At 37.8% G+C, this 20,741-nt stretch overlaps 1 protein-coding gene across 1 annotated transcript in view; it reads left to right on the top strand.

The window, feature by feature from the left end:
• LAMA2 (laminin subunit alpha 2) overlaps positions 1–20,741 on the top strand; it is a 772,405-nt gene that overhangs the window by 693,824 nt on the left and 57,840 nt on the right. The window contains exons 43-51 of the mRNA XM_044291170.1: positions 948–1,102; positions 4,481–4,624; positions 6,705–6,838; positions 8,780–8,936; positions 11,526–11,650; positions 12,029–12,191; positions 15,283–15,427; positions 16,468–16,606; positions 18,721–18,738. Coding sequence (XP_044147105.1) covers positions 948–1,102; positions 4,481–4,624; positions 6,705–6,838; positions 8,780–8,936; positions 11,526–11,650; positions 12,029–12,191; positions 15,283–15,427; positions 16,468–16,606; positions 18,721–18,738 — 1,180 coding nt within the window. The remainder of the gene's footprint in view (positions 1–947; positions 1,103–4,480; positions 4,625–6,704; positions 6,839–8,779; positions 8,937–11,525; positions 11,651–12,028; positions 12,192–15,282; positions 15,428–16,467; positions 16,607–18,720; positions 18,739–20,741) is intronic.

Raw genomic sequence — 20,741 nt, forward strand, 5'->3', positions numbered from 1 at the left:
TCCGTTCCAGAAAATGCGGAACACACATGGCTGGCATCTGTGTTTAGGAATGGTGAGAATTGTGGCTCAAACAACGTCAAATCCACACCAAAACTGCATAAAAAGGCACGAAAACATAATAAATAGTGCAGAATTGTTATTGGTTTTTGTGTGCTTTTTGTGCAGATTTTTTGCAAATGTTCTGCACACAGATCTGCACTGTATCTGAATTGTTTGATAAAAAATTATCCCTAAAATTAGAGGCAGGGATGGCTTTACCTATTGGCACAGAAAGACTGTGCCTATAGTCTGCCTCTGGGAGTCTAAAAATGGAAAGCACAAAAGCATCCTACTACTAAAGTACAGTTATGTTCAAAAATCCAATCCTTATATTGGCGCCCTTGTAGGGCAAGCAAAGAATGTACGTCCTTACTGTTGTAAAAACAATTTAAAAAAAATTAAAACAAAAATCCAAGAATCTGAGATCCAGGGTTTGTGTTCTGTAAAAGCACATTAGCAACTTTCGTATCTGAAGAAGTCACAAGATAGGCAAAATAGAACCAAAGGTTTAATGAAATAGATTTTTCACTAGACATATGGCTACAGTTCTTCTGAGTTATATGTCAGGAATATCAATGTATACCTCCGACATAAAACCATACCAAACTTTTTTTTACAGTGTCACACTGTATGGGAAGGTAGTCCTACACTTGTTTAGCCTTCATCTGGTGAATGATGGCTTATGGCTACATTTGGTGCATGTGCCAATGCTGAATATAGAGTAAATGTGAACAGACTCTTAGAACTTAATTATCCTGAAAATATAATTGTATGTTCTAACACATTTTATAAAGTGGAAGATTTCTAATATAAGTAGTCTATTGTGTTCTAAGCACTTAATATTCTAACACCATGCAATGTTTCACAGTAGCTGTATGAACTTTAATTTTTCATTTGATGTGCTACAGTTACAGATGCTGGCGAAAGAGTAAAGCTGCTCGAAAAAGAAGCTGATCGTTTATTGGATAAACTAAAACCTATTAAGGAGCTTCAGGAAAACCTGGGCAAAAATATCTCTCAGATCAAGGAGCTGATAAACCAAGCACGCAAACAAGCTAATTCTGTAAGTCCATTAAATCGCAGTACATTCAGTTGAAAGAATTAAGTTGTGTAGTGCTTAAATTATTAGAAATTAGCAGCTGGTTCTGGTTAGTATGGACATAGGTAAAAAACATGTATCAATAAACCAGTGTATCTTTTAAGCTGATGGAATATGCCATGACACTACAATGTGCCAAAATCAATCACATTCATAGAGTTTCCTCAGGGTAGTGAAATAAATGTATGATTATTGCCATTTCCAGTGTTTTGCAGCCACTAGTTATTATGTAAGATTAATAGTTGTGGCATATACAATGTAGTTAAAGGGAGTCTGTCACCTCCATATGGCCATATACAGTGCTTACATGGCTCTGTAGCACACCTATACAGGATTGTAACGGTACCTTTGTTCTTTTCTTTAGACTTGCACCAGCGGGAAAAACGAAGTTTAATTCATATGCAAATGAGCACTCACAAGTGCCCAGGGGCGGAGTTCAGTGCGTAAGTGCCCAGGCTGCTCTGCCTTCTTTTCACTGAATCCTCCCCAGTCTCTGCCTTTTGCCGCCCTCCAAGTCTCTTGCCTCATCGATAGGTCCGGACTTGGAGGGCGGGCAACAGAAGAGGCTGGGGAGGAGTAAAGTGAAAAGAAGGCAGAGCAGCCTGGGCACTTACACACTGAACACCACCCCTGGGCACTTGCGAATGCTCATTTGCATATGAAATACATTTTATTTTTCCTGCTGGTGCAAGTCTAAAGACAAAGACAAAGGTACCGTTACAATCCTGTATAAGTGTGCTACAGAGCCATGTAAGCACTGTATATAGCCATATGGAGGTGACAGACCCCCTTTAAGCATACCTGTCATAGATGTAAGTGCTGATGGGGCAGAGAAGTGATCCTTGAAACAACCCACTGGAAATTTGTATTTTTTTTTATTTAGTAAGTTGAAATAAACACTGTCCATAGCTTCTTCTTTGCTGGATCTGGTAACTTATCATGGTTGTTTGGTTTTATGAAGTTTTGGGCATGAGGCTCACAAAATCATTATGAAGTACAAAGACTCTAAAGAGTCTGTAATGGGCATCTGGAGAAGGAAAAAAATGGGGGAATATTATGATTTTTAAATATCTTTAGACCTATATCTGGTGAGTTCATGAAATAATGCTGACCCACCAGGATCAGAGAAATCAATGTGAGGCACCAGGGGACATGGCAATACTCGTGGTCAAGATACAGGCTGAGGTCAGGGCAGGCAGCAAGTGTCAAAGTCCAGGAATCCAGCAGCAGTTAGTACATAGGAACAAAGAGGTTATAGCTATTTTAGCAAAGTACTGCAGAACTGGACCTGAAGTTCAGGCAATAAGAGGAACAATGAGCCCAGTATTTATAGGAGAGTTAATGAGTTAATTAGTCAGAAGTTGGACAGCAGAACACACAGCAAGAAGAGAAGGGTGTAACCCCCGCAGAACTGAAACAGAATAGAGATATAATGAAATAAGCTCCTATTCACACATACACACAAGGCAGACAGACATACGGTGAGTGGAGCGACAGATAAAGGTTGCCAGCGTAATGGTGGATAGGTAATTAGAGATAGATAGATAGATTTGATTTAATTGCAACATTACCAATCACAGGCATGTGTGTATTAAGCACATTTTCGACACCATCCTGCTCTGGCAGCAAAGGTGTTAATAATTATGCTTTGTATAATGAATCATAAACGACTAATGAAATAAATTATTTCAAATATTTTTTATTTTTATTTCTCCCAAGGGCATTTTACTGTGTGTGAAGTAATGGAACCTCATCTTTCATGGTTTATAATGTCATCCTGTCACTGTAAATTATATTATTTCCAGTTACAGTATTCGTATCCTCGCCTCGCATAGCTTATATAAATTATCCTAGGCGATATTTTATTTTCCTTATTTTCCCAATTTATTTGATATTACCTCCTAATTATTCTGATCAGTTTTAAACATGTATTTTCTTACATCAATCCTCTTGGTTATAATTTTCTATGTCAACCATTCCAATCAATTAATTTTCATTCATGTATGTTCAAGGTATTTCCACCTGTAGCATATTTCTGACTTGATTAAAGAGCCTTCCATATTAAATGCACATCTTTGAAATTGCACTTCGTGTGGTCTGAAAGTTGCATGCTTTCTTTAATTTGATATTATATAAGCAGCAATATCTATATTGGAGGAAGTGCTAAATACTTTTTAGTGCAGAATTAGTCTGTGCAGACCATAAGATAAGATGCCTTTATTGTCACTGTACAATACAATGTAATACAATGTACAATACAATGAAATGTTGTGAGAGCTCCAGGCTGCTGCATTCATGCGCGCTGCCATCTTGGTCAGTTGATATATACCATATACTGTAACTGAGGAAATCATACATGCACTACTTAGAGACTATATAGAAAAAAAAAAATTCTAGATGATTTAGATATTTTAAAGCAATACACTACAGACAACCTATACATTTATATATGGTTTTACATTGCCAAAATCCTCTTTGATTTTGGCCTATGTTTGTCTCAGAAATTACAACTTGAGCGTCTCAGTATATCTAGTGAAAAGCAGGAAGGCACATTTAGAGTAGGTTCACATCAGCGTTATGTATTCCGTTATGGCTTTCCGTTATAACATGGTTATAACTGAAAATAACAGAATCCATAAGACGGAAGTCAAAACGGAAGGCTTTAGGAGGCCTTCCGTTTTGATCCTTCATAATACAAGTCTATGGGCAGCATAACGCATCCAGTATGCAGGAGTCCAGTCCTGCATAACGGAAGCCAGGACGGATCAGTTATGCTGCCCATAGACTTGTATTATGACAGAATGCAAAATGGAAGCCTTTAAAAGGCATTCCATATTGTTTTCCGTCGTAATAGAAGTCTATGGGACTCATAACGTATCCGTCTGGTTCCCGTTATGCAGAACCGACAAAAAAGTCCTGTCGACAGGACTATGTTTTCTGTCTTGTATAATGGGAACCAGACGGATCTGTTATGATTCCCATAGACTTCTATTATGACAGATCAAAACGGAATACCTCTTAAAGTCTTTCGTTTTGACTTCCGTCTTATGGATTCTGTTAATTTCGGTTATAACCATGTTATAACGGAAAGCCATAACGGAATACATAACGCTGATGTGAACCCACCCTTACTTGCATAGTCTTTCTGCTGGGTGCCACTTCAAAGCACCTTTCAGGCATCTGAATATGATTTAAGTGCGAAACTCTTATAAATATTACAAATCCTTCGAAAAAAGTACGGTACTAAAAATGAGTTACTTTGATCAATATTCTTGCAGTTAAAGGATACATGTCGATGTAAATTAGATTCTGTAATGCTCATCTTGTTGTTTGTGCTTGCAGATCAAAGTTTCGGTGTCATCTGGAGGCGACTGCATTCGTACTTATAAACCTGACATTAAGAAAGGCAGATATAACACCATCATTTTAAATGTAAAAACAAGTACTCCTGACAATCTTCTGTTCTATCTCGGGAGCAACAAATTTGTAAGTAATGATAGTGTTGATATGTAGCACTCTTTAACTTGATGCTTAACACGTTAAACACACAGAGAAGACTAAAAGTTGTGGTAAAAGATTCAAAATAATGTTAATTTTTTATTTTTCTTTCCTGCTCATTTTGAACTTAGGAGTCCAGTGGGTGGTCTTATCTACTGATTGCCTTATCTTAATGTAAACTATGTAAACTTTATGTAAACTTATATAAGGAAGGTTGTCAATTACTGATATGATGACCCTCTGGACCCCTAGACCCAGAATAAGCAGGGATTACAATGAATTAATTCTACATTTTGCTGACTGTTTTCTCCCAGAACTATAAATCAATCTGCTCAGCTCCTCCTGCTCTACAGCAGACTACCCAGAGATCAGATGCCATGTTCATTGTGACAGATTTCCTATGAGTACATAATACTAGGATATCATATTTTCTAGCTTGATTTTTATTTATTTATTTATCCTTTCTTCATCACAAGCTGTTTGATAAAATAAGCCATAGTGCGTCATCTGATGTTTTCATGTGTTTCCAGGGTCCCTTCAGAAACAAAAACTCTGCAACCTGTAATCATACATGTCCTCCAACTCAACCTCTCACAGGTTCAACAAAATTCCTACTGCCCCCCTTCCCCCTCAGATTTGTCTCCTAAAAGGCATTCGGGTGCCATTGGTACCTTAATTGTGCTTTCTAGAACAAAATCCTAAAGAAATTCAGTATTCATGAAATCAGTTAAATCTATCTTATAAGGCCACTTTCACACTAGCGTTTTTGCTGGGTCCGTCATGGATCAGCAAAAACGCTTCCGTTACTGATAATACAACCGTCTGCGTCTGTTATGAACGGATCCGGTTGTATTATCTTTAACATAGCAATAATGGATCCGACATGAACACCATTGAAAGTCAATGGGGGCGGATCTGTTTTCTATTGTGTCAGAAAAAACGCATCCATCCCCATTGAATTCCATTGTAAGTCATGACGGATTCGTCTTGCTCGGCAGCACATCGCGGACAGAAAAATGCTGCGTTATTCTGTTCGCGATGGGGACGCAACCAAACAGAATGGAATACATTCTGGTGCATTCCGTTTCATTCAGTTCAGTTTTGTCCCCATTGACAATAAATGGGAAGAAAATTGAAGCATTTTCCCCTGCTATTGAGATCCTATGACGGATCCGAATAGCAGAAAAGAAAAGCGCAGATGTGAAAGTAGCCTAAGATGTTTAATGAGGTTATTCAGGAAAATTACATCAATGGTTCTGCTCCCAGCTTCAGTTCTGCCACAATTCTGTGCTCGGACATCAATGTCATTCAAGAGTCATTCTGCCCCTAATGCTATATTTATCATATCACAAGTGTTTAGAAATTAAATAAACTAAAATATTGTATTGTATATCCCACATATATAGTGTTGAGCGGATCAAAGTGGAATTTCAGGAAAAATAAAATTTGCCACAAATCCAAATTTCTTGGCACATTGTGGTAACAAATAAATGTTTCCTGAAATGGCAGTAACAAAAAATTTAAAAATACTTACCTCATCCATTTGATTGCGGAGAGGCCATCGCGACCATCTTGATTGAAGAAATTCTCGCACGCTCTGATATGTTACGTTACCAAGTCATCACGCTGGGAGGGCACACACTCTGATATGTTACATCACCAAGTCATGACAGTACGACCGCGCCCCCCCAGCATCATGAGGTGGTGACATCATCACATCAGTGTGCACGAGAATTGGCACATTTTCTTCAATAAAGATGGCTGCGACGGCCAAATGGATGAGGTGAGTATGCTTTTTTTTTTTGTTTTAACCCCTGATTAACCCCCTGATAGGCTGAATGTGACTCTCAGACTCTCCATACAATGGAATGCGATTTGTTATGAAGTAATTCGTAGCAAATCTAATTTCTTAGCGAAGTTTGGCAAAGTAGCTGAATCGAATTTTTGAAAACTTTGCTCATCAATACTATAAATATATATATATATATATATTACACATAATATCTTAGTTTTGCATATTCACAAGTAGTATGATTGAATTAATATTGTATGTTGTTGCTCTTTGTAGACTGACTTCCTAGCAATTGAAATGAGGAAAGGCAAGGTGAACTTCTTATGGGATGTAGGATCAGGAGTTGGCCGAGTTGAATATCCTAACTTAGACATCAATGATGATTCTTGGTATAGAGTTGAAGCTTCACGGTAAGCATAGTAAATAAAATATTAGCATTAGTTAATAAATATTAGAACTAGTACTTGCAGATCTGAGAAATGCAAATGGTGATAATGTACAGGTTTGAACACTAGATTTCTATATATACTCTTCAACATTGAAATTGCGACACCCAGAAGGAAAAGTCCTGGAATTATGTAAATCACAGGATTGATAGACATATAAATGATATGCAATTGGTAAAAAAACAATGGAAGCAAAACATTTCAATTAAGTCAGTATCGAGCATGAGTACAACACACAGAAATACAGTACATGCACTTACACACCTTGGCATGCTATCAATGAAATTGCTAATGGTTGTACTGAGGAATGTACTTGGGCACACAAATCATCAAGATCTGCTGGTGGCAGTTCCCTTTGCAGTTGCCGACCAATGACAGCCCAGATATCCTAGATAGGACCCTACAGATCACAAGCACAGGGGCTCTGTGCCCCATTGTATGGGATCGAGCATGCGCTATGCCGCTCTATTCATTCTTATGCCGTATATAGCCAAGTTCTAGGCACCAGTCAATATAAAGGGTGTCCAGGAGTTAAAAAAGAAGAGCAACCAAACTGATAATGGTGCATGGAGCATCTTAGTTATGGTATGAGGAAAGATTAGGGATTACATTTATTTAGTACTGAGAAGAGATGTCAATTAGTGCTTCAGACAGATATTTCTAGGACAGAAAGTGGAAACTGTATCTGACAGCAACCACTGTCAGCCATATTATCTATCTTTCTTTTTGCTGTTTTGTTCTGTCACTTGGTCACACTGAGAGTCCTTCCTCCTTGCCTCTGCTTCAGGACTCAACGGTCAATAATAGTCATAGAACCCACTCAACCCGCAGCATAAACATGACATGCATATATATTGTGTAGAGTAAGCGAGATGTGATAGACCGGAGTGTTCAATCTGATGTATGCTATAGCATACAATATATAAAACTTTATTTTTAATAAATTTTAATATATTGGTCATAACTAATAGAAGTAGGTAGTTTCTATCTGACTTTAATTTCTAGTTTAAATAACTGAAAATACTGTATGTTGAAGTCCTTGCTTGTAAAAAAAAGAAGTAACTTTTATTAGTCAACAGTTGGTGGGTAGCTCCCAATGAAAGCAGCGCTGTAGTACTGAGCTCCCTCCAGTGTAATTGATGGAGCTATGTAGTTCTGGTGCCAAATTCCTCTGATGGAGTTACACTTGAATAGCTGACTGGCTGGGGTGTGGGATTCCAGGCGCTTGCCTAACAACTGTTGATGTCCTAATCTGAGGACAGTTCATCACTTAGTAGAGGCTGGACAACCCTTTTACTAAGGTCATGGTTCAGAGTGGGTGAACAACTGGAAAGTGAAAAACATTTTTAACTTGCTTTAGGGCCCTTGATAATGTATGCCACTGTCAATCTGTAATAATGCTAAATAATTAACCAGTCATTAGCTTAGACATTTATCTGAATTTTGTGTATTACACAATAATGACAATTATCAAAATTCAGATAAGGAACCAATTTCTCCATATGCAGGTGGGGTGCAAGAGTTAATAAAAAAAAAGTCTTGCTAGTCATCTATTTTCCGGATACGAGCCCCCTTCTCTTTTTCTTCTGGTCCCAACTGGACAGGAAGTGTGATGTGCTGTCTACATGCATGTCATTCAATATCCTCAGCTATGACATCTACATAGTACATGACCACTGATTGGCCGGCAATGGTGACATGCATGTAGACAGCATGTCACACTTGTTGTCAATTGGGGAAAGGAAATGGAGAATGGAGTTTGGCATTAAAACAGAAGCACTGGTGACTGAGTCTTTTTTTTAACCCTTTTGCCCTGTCTACACAAATGAAGAGGGATTTCTAGGATTTAACAACCCCTTTAATGGATGCATATCTATTTGCTGATTTCCTTCATTTTTCTTGCAGGTCAGGAATCAATGGAACAATTTCAGTGCAGGCATTTGACGGTCCTAAAGCAAGTATTGTGCCCAGTATATACAGCTCTACTTCACAGCCTGGTTATACTATTCTGGATGTTGATGGACATGAACTATTTGTTGGTGGCTTGACTGGAAAAATAAAGGTTAGTTGTAAATTATATATTAAATAGATGTACAAGTACAGGATGAACTTAATGATGCACTTTGTCTCTATCGTTGCATAAATATAATTATATAAGTATAAAGGAGTGCATACTATAGAGGTGGCTATGTGACTGCTATGGAACCCTGTCTCCTTTCTTGGTTATCTGTTCTTATTTAATGAGGAGAAACTATACAAAACATCACCTCAAGTTTATGGAAAGAGTGTGGAGGGCGAACCACCAGGCTGTATTGGCCTAGTTGGCAAGATTTACGCCACTGGCATCAGTGTAATAATAGCAGGAGACTTAATTAATCTTTTTTACTATACTACACTGTTAGGGTATAATAGAAGCCTCTTAAGCCTACTACAAGGCCCTCAAGGAGCCTCGGTATACAAATACGTATGTTGTCTAACATTATTATGTTGTTTGCATCCATGCCCATATAGTCCTGCAGCTGGATAAAATCAATGGCTTGTGTGCTGCTCAAAGTAGTGAATAGGACTTCAGAACGAGGAGTGGTATGTTAATAGAGGAAGTCTGGCCTGGGCTCTAAATTTATATTTATTGGTCTGGGTCAGAAATAATTATAATGTCTAGTCTGGGGTATAAATTAAGTTAGGGGTCTGGATTTATTTTAAAGCTTGGTTTGGGGTCCACATTTATTTTAAGATCTGAACATCTGGATCTGGAAAATGCTTCTAGAAGAGATTTGCTCTGTGCATATGAAACCCAATGTAGAATGCTATTTTTATAGAAAATGCCCTGTGTACCTTTAGTCCTATTCAGGCACCAGTCAGTTATAAAGACATTTCAGATGGCCTAGTAATTAATGGCAGATTTTAGTTGAAATTTAAAAACTGTGCTAAAATAAACAGCTCACAAAGAGAAATAATAGACCAACATATCATTAATAAAGAGTATATTTAGCAAAAAATTGAGAATATTAACATTCATTTAAAATGTATCTTCCTAATAGGTACAAAGTGTAATACAAATTATTTAAAAAAGGCTACTTACCTTTTGAATCCCCCACTGGTTCGGTGTAGACGTTCCAGTGATCCCCTTGGTTTTTGCTGGGTGACATGTGATAACTGCAGCCAATCAATGATCTCCTAAGTTCCGTTGATTTATAACATTTGTGACCAAGTCTTCTCAGACTTGTCTTGAAGCAATTTCTAGAATGATCCTAAATTAAGGACGAGAGAATTGGTTGGTAATGAACTGGGTTCATTGCGAATTTCACAAAAAAATAGCTTTCCAGGTTCACTTCAGATAAATCCAGTAAAACATCGCTCATCGCCATTTTACTACACATGTTGGGAGGGAAAACGTACGAGGGAGGAAGAAGGACTCTATACCCTGAGAGGAAGTGGGTGGAGGCCTTTCCTTGTTTGGGCCACAGGCTGACAGACAGCCTGGATGAGCCAGTCAGTGGGCAGCAAGCAGTCCTTGCAGAACGACTAGAACGTCATTCTGTGTTGGTCTGCATATAAGGGTGAATGGGTGTAGCAGTCTGTAGCAGAAAATGATCTTAGGGACAGTGTACAGTCACAATCAAGCTTCTAAAATAAATTTAAGGGTCTGGAGTCTACATTATGTTAAGAGTTGGGGTCTGGTTTGGGATCTGAATTAAAGTTTCTGTTAAGCCTATAAAAAAAAATACTGAGGGAGATGTATAAAACTAGTGTAAAGTAGAACTGGCTTAGGTGCCCATAGCAACCAATAAGATTCCAACTTTCATTTTCCAAAGGAGCTGTAAAAAATTAAAGGTGGAATCTGAAATGTTGCTGTTGGGCAACTAAGCCAGTTCTACTTTACACTAGTTTGATAAATCTCCCCCACTGTGTTCAACAATTAGAAAGAAAAAAAAAACACTTTTCAAAGCATGCTCAGTTTCAGTGCAGGTCATGTGTGCAAGAACAGCATGTCAGTACCAATGATGTTCTCTTCTTGCACATGTGACTACAGAGGCCACTGATTGGTTGCAGCACTGGTGTGACCAAGAATGTCTCCCTGTCACTTTTAGCCTGACATGGACAGAGCCACAGTGTTCGAACTGAATATGTTTTGAAAGGAGAGTGTTTTTTGTTTTTGTTTTGTTGTTGCACACAGTCCTCCTGCCATAGATTTTTTAATTAGGCCAAACAACCCCTTTAGTTTGGAGGCCTGGTCTAGGGTATAAATTAAATACGGGTCTGGATTTATTTTAGGGCTTGGTCTAGGGTCAGCATTTATTTTAGCATCTGGACTGTGGTCTGAATTAATCTTGGAGTCTGATCTTGAGTTTTAAACTGTTTAGGGTCTGGTCTGTATTTGATGCCTCTGCCTCTCAACTTTTTTTTTTCTTATGTCCCACTCCCAACATGTTCTTATCATTATTTAGGTCAAGCTGGAGGTTTAACAGAGGCTTTATTTGCTCTTTGCTTATTTTTACTGCAGTTTGGTTGGCAAGTGTGCCCTCACCTTCATTTTTCTTGAATCTGATGTCCCTGATGATATCATACTTGTATATGCCTGTATTGTATATTTGTAAACCCTCTTTAAGCATGACTAAAACCCCTACATTACAATTACTGCCACTGACAGAAGGCTGATGCTGTTAAAGTAACAACATTTACCGGCTGCATGGGAGAAACGTTTTTCGATGGCAAGCCAATTGGATTGTGGAATTACAGAGACAGAGAAGGTGACTGCAAAGGATGCAGTGTAAGGTAATTTATGTTACTGTATGTTGTGTTATTCTTATCCCTCTTATATAGTTTTGATCCCATACTGTACCTTTGTGAGACATGGAGGTTTTTGTTTCATGGATTCCATATGCATTTATTTTTATCCTGGAAACCCCTTTAATGATAGGGTGTGGGCCAAAATATAATGTCAAATATTATTTGCTTTACATCAAATTATTAATTTTATTCATCTGAGATAGTTTTTATGCCAGTAATATAATAATTAGCTAAGGATTGTCCAAAATGCCAACTTGGGCTCCATAGATGATCCCTGTCCTCCTATAGTTCTTTCTATGAATGTGGGTACTGACTGTTTAAAAATGTCATGCTTTTCGTGAAATAATTTTCTTTGTTTCATAGCCCACAGGTGGCCGATAGTGAAGGAACTGTCCAATTTGACGGAGATGGATATGCACTTGTCAACCGCCCTGTCCGCTGGAACCCCAATATTTCCACTATCATGTTCAAATTTAAAACATTTTCCTCAAGCGCCTTGCTAATGTACCTGGCAACAAGTGACTTGGTAAGACAAAAAAGAGTAATAGCTTAAAAATGATTTAAAGGGGTTATCTCACTTCAGTAAGTGGCATTTATTATGTAGAGGAAGTTAATATAAGCCACTTAGTAATGTATTGTGATTGTCCATATTGCTTCCTTCTCTGGCTGAATTAATTTTACCATCACATTGTGCACTGCTCGTTACAGACCACCCTGCAATCCATCAGTGGTGGTCGTGCTTGCACACTATAGGAAAAAGCCTCAGCCTCTCTGGTGGCCAGGACCATGGAAGTGCACACAGGCTGATGCTTTTTCCTATGTTGTGCAAGCACGACCACCACTGATGGATTGCAGGATGGTCTGTTACCATGGAAACGAGCAGTGTATAATGTAATGGAAAAATGAATCCAGCCAGCAAAGCCAAATGGATAATAGCAGTACATTAAAAAGTGTCTTGTATTAACTTTCTCTACATGATAAATGCCTCTTACTGAAGTGAGACACCCACTTTAATATATATTGCATGTAGCATCTAATACTGTATGTATGACATTTTGTATGTTTGGACATCTCGTAGTGGACAACTTGGCAGCTAACGCTCTACAGTGGAAATTAAGCATGCATTTGCTTATTACAGTGGAATTTTTATATGGGTCAATTATTGGGAACAAGCGTTTGTACAACTGTCTGTTCCTGATAATTGTCCTAATCCTCAACTTGTGTAAATAAGTGCTTACAATTTCTCCTCTGATTCCTGACGTATACTAACTGGAGAACCTAGAAATATAGAAATAATTTCTAGCCACCATTCATAACGATACTAAAGTAAAGTATAACAAAACATGATACACCTCTACATCCTAGAATGTATGTCTAGTGGGTATGGAGACTTTACCCCAGTTTTTAGTTATATTTGGTGCCATACAGTGGAGCACTGTCAATAGAGGCAGACCATCTAGTTGCTATGGGGCCTGCAAGGTTGGGGGGGACCTGACCAGGCTGCATGGCTCCGCCCCCTTTTCGACCGGAATACACGCTTCACACCAGTAACACTACACAGATAACACCGACCCCAGTTCTCCTTAATCCTCCTTGCCTCTTCTGCCAAATGGCATTGCCTCCTGTCTGTCAGAATAGGTCAAGTACAGCCGGCCAGTAAGCAGGGAGTTGCTGTGCTGCCTGCGCTGCTTATTGGCCACCTGACATCTGACCTCTGCTCTGGGCTCTGCTGGCGTGAAATGTCACAGCCCAGCAGTGAGGGTAATGTGGGCTGTGCCATTGTGTTATCAGGGTAGATAGGCACTGCAATGTGGAGGGGAGGGATATGGGGAGGATCTGTGTAGCTTACTCTCAGTGCAAGGCACACAGCATCTCTGCCATAGTCGTAAAACCTTTCCCTCATAGACACAGCAGCCCTCATAGAAATATACCCCTCCCACCCCCAACCATGTATGCTTCATGTTCTGAGGGGCAATCTGTTCCCTGCCTCTTATTGCCCTAGTAATAGCCTATTTTAATAGGGCAATGATTATATATTTATATATATATATATATATATATTTTTTTTTTTTAAGTCTTCCTGCTGTTCTCCATACTGTACATGTACAGCGCTGTGGTGGGGCAGGCTAAGAATTCCACCCTGCGCCATCAGCTTTTGGTGTAACACACTGCTTCAGCTGTCAGGACTGGAGTTAGTTCCACCATTTTAACCCTGTGTGGACATTGCAAACCTAAAATATAATACACATAAAATTAAAAATAAAAATAAAAACACAAAAAAAAAGAAATACACTTTTCTCAATTCATTCAATTTTCTTCACCAATATCACCCCAACACCCTGCAGCCCAACTAATCAGGTGTGATAATTGTATATTCAATTAATTGCACTTTTTATTGGGGGGCCCAATCCTGAATTTTGTTATTGGGCCCAATGCTTTCCATATACGCCTATGGTGCATGTGTATGGAGGTTTGCTCTTCTAGAAAAAACGCTAGGATGCCATATTTTTTCACATTCATACAGAGTACACAGTAAAATACAAAATACTAAAACCTCTTGTTCTTCCATTTAAAGTTAGAGGTATACAAAGGTACAGAAAAGGCCCTGGGTACCTTTAGCCCTATTCAGGCCCCTGTCAGTTATAAAGACATTTCAGATGGCCTACTAATTGAGATGGGGTCCAGGTGTTCGATTTAATTTAAAATAAGGGGCACATTTTAATTGAAGATTTATATGTAAAATGTCTGTGGTGGAATAGTGGATCTTGTCAATATCTTCTCAAAGCTTTAACAGCGCACACAGTAAAAAGAATAGACCAACATATAATTTGGAAAAGGTATATTTAACAAAAGAATCAGAATAACAACATACATGAAATATACATATTCACTAAGTACAATAAATGATATATAGTTTGATATTTGTATCACAGTAGGTATCAAGTGTAATACAAACTAGTACATTAAAGTGGTTATCCAAGACAAAAAAATAAAACGAGCTGCAAAATGATATAAAAATAAATAAAAATAAACACTAGTCATCTCTTCAATCCCCCACTAATTCAGTGTAGATGTTCCAATGGTCCTTGACGGCTGACATGTGACAGGAGCAGCCAATCAGTGGCCCCAATGATCCTATCACTCCCATCTCATTATAACATTTGTGGCCAAGTCTTGTCAGACTTGCCTTGAATCAAATTCTATAATGATTCTAAATATACAAAAGATATATTTTAAAGTGATATATATGGAAAATATAAAAGGCAACATGGATATTAAACATTCATGGCTAATGCAGCTTGATGCAGCCAGTGTTACAACAACGATGAACAATAACTGTATATTTGTGATTGTAGTAAACTTGATTTGTTTTATTTGCATTTATATCAATTCTGTTTGTATTTTCTTTTGCAACATTGATTTGTGTTTTCTTTGTAAAAATCGATTTATTACATCATTCCCTGTGATATTAAAATTCAGTTTCCATGAATCATATTTACAGCCAGTGTCAGACATTCCCTATTAATATGCTGTGTGTTTTTATTCACTCCAGAGCAAAGAGCTATGAAAGATATATGCATTGCCGCTATACTACTTTGCTATTCGTTTTTTAACAGAAAGATTTCATGAGTGTCGAGCTGAGTGATGGGCGTATAAAAGTTAGCTATGATCTGGGATCGGGGACGGCCTATGCAGTTAGCGACAAGAATTATAATGATGGAAAATGGAAATCTTTCACCCTGTCTAGAATACAGAAACAAGGTATTTGGAGTGTGCATCTATAGCTTTTCTTCAGATGGAGTCTATGAGACAACTAATTTGTGTTTTACACTTGTACTAAAGAAGGATTACATAAAGTTTTCAACCAAATCATATGTCTGAATGGTTGCAATCAACATCTGTATATAGCACTAGGAGCTATTTTGAATTTAATTCAAATTTTTATGATCTCCTCGTCTTTGAAGTGTAGCTGTCATATCAGATTATTTTTAATATAATGTAGGGATGGTGAACATTTTTGTAATGTACTTAATTAGGGAAAGATATTCCTTAGTACTAGAAAACAGGATGTAAAGAGTCTTCTGAACAAAGTTCTAACAGCAATGCTAAGGAGAGTCTGTGTCCAGTCTTCAGCATTTTACTGAGCGCTGAAGATGCCTGTGTATAACATACTGAGACTTCCAGCCTGCCTCTTGTCACTACCCTAGTCCCTGACTACAGTATACAGTACATGTGCCCTAACTATCACTGCTCATCACCCTGCCTATCTCACGTGTTATACACAGGCATCTCAGCGCTCAGTAGAACTGAAGACTGAAGACAGACTCTCCTTCACAGCACCCATTTAGAACTTTTTAACTCAAAATGACAGTTACACTTTAAAGTTCTTTAAGTTTTTGCCCAACTTCCCAAATGTCCAATGCTCTCTGTGTGAGGTAAGGGCCATTTAAACACCAGTGACAGCACTTAAAGTTGCCCATGGATTGCTCATGGAAAAGTGAAGAGAACTGCCTATGATTCTAGCTTTTCATATAGTTTTGATGTTAAGTGGCTGTGTAATTCAACAGCTGCCATAGTACAAGTAATAGATAATTAGGTAACATCAAATATACAAAATTGATGAGGAGTGACAACAAAAGGAAAGAAGTAGTTCAGAATTTCAATTTGATGTATCATTCTTAATCCAATGACAGTTTGTCATTTCCAGTTTATATCATTTCCAGCAGTATTGATTTAATATTTGCTGCCTTTTTTCTATTCAGTCAGTTAGTAATTTTGTTATTATAATTATTATTTGGCAGCCAATTTCTCAATTGTGGACATGGATACAAATGAAGAGGAAATAGTAGCCAGTACATCAACAGGAAGTAACTTTGGCCTTAATCTAAAATCTGATGAGAAGATCTACTTTGGTGGACTACCTGGACTGAGCAGCCTAAGGTAAAGTCTAAAAATGAAAAACCTATATATAGCCCTAACAAAATTACGGGCTTACCCCTAATTAGAATATATATAACCGATTTAAGGAGTAAGGTAAGCAAAGTATACTTTAATTCAAAGAATATATACTGCAATAGTACAAAAATACTCAATTTTATTAAGAAAATCACAAAAGACACATGATCAGCACTGGTCACAAATAAGACAATACATACAGGTTACAATACATGTTAAAAACCAAGTGAACCGATGGTGGGCTGCCAATACATATATCCAAAGGTAAAGTGCAAGTGCATAATTATACCCAAATGGTCATAAGTAGTGGGCATATAGTATCCAAAAGCTGTAGCTGTTAGATACCACAAATATCCACATGTATATATGTGTCAGGATTTGCCACAAGCCGGTGTGAAGATATACACCAAAGTTATCAAAATTAGGGCAATAACAATAATCAAAATTGTATTTGACACATGATGGAAACCATTATATATACTGACCAATTGATTTGATTGTATCGTGCAGCAATACCACCGGTCCACTCCCCAACGCACGTTTCGCGTACAGCTTTTTCAAGGGGTATCGATACCCTTGAAAAAGCTGTACGCAAAACGTGCGTTGGGGAGTGGACCGGTGGTATTGCTGCACGATACAATCAAATCAATTGGTCAGTATATATAATGGTTTCCATCATGTGTCAAATACAATTTTGATTATTGTTATTGCCCTAATTTTGATAACTTTGGTGTATATCTTCACACCGGCTTGTGGCAAATCCTGACACATATATACATGTGGATATTTGTGGTATCTAACAGCTACAGCTTTTGGATACTATATGCCCACTACTTATGACCATTTGGGTATAATTATGCACTTGCACTTTACCTTAGATATATGTATTGGCTGCCCACCATCGGTTCACTTGGTTTTTAACATGTATTGTAACCTGTATGTATTGTCTTATTTGTGACCAGTGCTGATCATGTGTCTTTTGTGATTTTCTTAATAAAATTGAGTATTTTTGTACTATTGCAGTATATATTCTTTGAATTAAAGTATGCTTTGCTTACCTTACTCCTTCAATCGGTTATATAAGGTAAAGTCTAGTTTGTAATTATGGTATCTGAATCTTCAGAGTTAAAGGGACTGCTAGGTATGAACAACCCAAAGGGTGGTATCCAACTTGGCATATTCAGCAAGATTTAACCACTTTTGGCACTCAGAAGTCATAAATTATATCAAGAAAAGGGGTAGGGCTTCACATAATGAACAGGGTATCGGCAGCTGGCAAAATTTACTGTAATTTATACTAGATACTGCCATAAATTAAAGCTTGAGTCTATGCCAGCTAGCAGGTGTAGATTTGAGTTCCTATCTCACGTAGGGCCAGAGATGTGCCTAATTTATTAAGAGGCAAAGTGGGTGCATCTCAGTCCAGCGCACAGGAGATCAAGAGGAACATTCTTGATAAATCTCCCCCCCATAAGCTACTACAGATGAAATGTGCTGCTTTCCCCACTGGTGATGGCTGTTTGAGGGGAAGAGTGTTATCTTTTAATTTTAATAAAAACTTAAAGTTTACAATGCTCTTCTCTCATTTATATCCATAGTATCTAAAGTATATTTTGGGAACCTCAAGATCAGTTTAATGTACTTTATATTTCAATTCAGTCCCTGAGACCAGCAAGTGGGAATTATATATATATATATATATATATATATATATATGTATATTGCTCTCTATGTATTTGCTGCATGTATGGAGGACCTGCATGGATATGATGTTAGAAAATGCACAACCAATGCCCCCACAACCCCTGCCCCCACATCACTAAGTCTTCTGACTTATATGAGCCATATTTAGGGTCTACAACGTTAACAACTCCTTAAACATTTTTTATCTATGGGGACTTATAATCGGTTTTGCTGGCATACCCAATATGTATACTGTAGGCTGATAAGATCCTAGTCTTCTAGTCTATTCTATATTTCAATGTCACATTTTAGGCTTTGTAATATCCATAACAAAATCACTGTAAGAGCTGAATACTATTTTTCTAGAAATAATTGAGTATATTCTTTTTTTTTTTTTTTTTTCTATTAAACCTCAGCCCCAGTGTAAAAGCAAGGTAATATCTGAAATTTCTATTTCTATCCTGTTTGTCCAGAGGGTGCATGTGCTTGATAATGATGGTTCTTGGAGAAGTTCTGGTTAGACAACATTGTAACAAAGTAGAACTGAATTTCCCATTACTACTATGTAATAGTAGAAGTGAGCTTACCTCGCTGTTGTGCTTCATGCTGACCCCATGCGTATAACACGCCGCTGTCTAGGGTATGCATTTTTCTTCCAGCTATCTCTTACAGCTGTGAACTGCTTGCTGGGTTTGTTTTGTGAGAAATGCTACTGAATAACAAAACCAGCATCCATATACTTTCTATACTTAGGGCACTAGCTGCAATTTGTACACAGTAGGGATAAGACAAATTACTTTAAAACTTGGACAACAGATTTGAAAACCTGTTCAGAGCCATGTACTATAAATTAGTGATAGAAGAAGCAAGAAATGAGCAGCAAGAAGAAATGTATTTCAGCCGCGAGAAATTATGCTTTGGGCAATTTTTGCTTGGTTCTAAAAAATGAATAGTTTTTCTTTATAAATGATCTATCATCCCTACATATAGCTACCTAGGAGGTCCAAAACCTCAGTGTAAGCATATTTACTTAGAAAAACAAGTTAAGGGAAAATGTACCTTATATAAACATCCATATAACACCTCAATACCTTGGTAACAAATAGGCATTTTATTTTTTTAAAGTCCCTCCACCATCACTTGCTACTGCACAATAACATAGTAACATAGTACATAAGGCCAAAAAAAGACATTTGTCCATCCAGTTCGGCGTGTCATCCTTCAAGTTGATCCAGAGGAAGGCAAAAAACAAACTGTGAGGTAGAAGACAATTTTACCCACTTTAGGGGAATAAAAATTCCTTCCCAACTCCAATCAGGCAATCAGACTAACTCCCTGGATCAATGACCCCTCTCTAGTAGCTATAGCCTGTAATATTATTACACTCCAGAAATACATCCAGGCCCCTCTTGAATTCCTTTATTGCACTCACCATCACCATTTCCTCAGGCAGAGAGTTCCATAGTCTCACTGCTCTTACCGTAAAGAATCCTCTTCTATGTTTGTGTACAAACCTTCTTTCCTCCAGACGCAGAGGATGTCCCCTCGCCACAATCACAGTCCTGGGGATAAATTGATGATGGGATAGATCTCTGTACTGACCCCTGATTATTTATACATAGTAATTAGATCTCCCCTCAGTCGTCTTTTTCTAAAGTGAAAAACCCTAAGTTTGATAATCTTTCAGGGTACTGTAGTTGCCCCATTCCAGTTATTACTTTAGTTGCCCTCCTCTGGACTCATCTCCAGCTCTACAATGTCTGCCTTGTTTACAGGAGCCCAGAACTGTACACAGTACTCCATGTGTGGTCTGACTAGCGATTTGTAAAGTGGTAGGACTATGTTCTTATCACGGGCATCTATGCCCCTTTTGATGCAACCCATTCTATTATTGGCCTTGGCAGCAGCTGCCTGACACTGTTTTTTGCAGCTTAGTTTGCTGTTTATTAAAATTCCTAGATCCTTTTCTATGTTAGTGTTACCAAGAGTTTTACCATTTAGTATGTACCGGTGACTTGCATTAGTCCTTCCCATGTTCATAACTTTACATTTGTCAGTGTTAAACCTCATCTGCCACTTATCTGCCCAAGCCTTCAATCTATCCAGATCCCTCTGTAGTAGTATACTGTCCTCTTCAGTGTTAATTACTTTACAGAGTTTAGTGTCATCTGCGAAAATGGATACTTTACTATGCAAGCCTTCTACAAGATCATTAATAAATATATTGAAGAGAATAGGGCCCAATACTGACCCCTAATGATATAGTAATACTATATCACAGAGTTGGTATCATGAGGGTTATGGTGGCAAGATGGACTGCACAAACTTTACTGTAGTATACAGTAGCATTAGTAAATAAATCTTCTTTAACAAGTTATAGTCTATAGGCCAAAACATAATACTAGAGCATACAAGGTCATAATGTATGTTGTGATAA

The sequence above is a fragment of the Bufo gargarizans genome, chromosome 4 (assembly GCF_014858855.1).
Source record: "Bufo gargarizans isolate SCDJY-AF-19 chromosome 4, ASM1485885v1, whole genome shotgun sequence".
NCBI classification, from domain to species: Eukaryota; Metazoa; Chordata; class Amphibia; order Anura; family Bufonidae; genus Bufo; species Bufo gargarizans.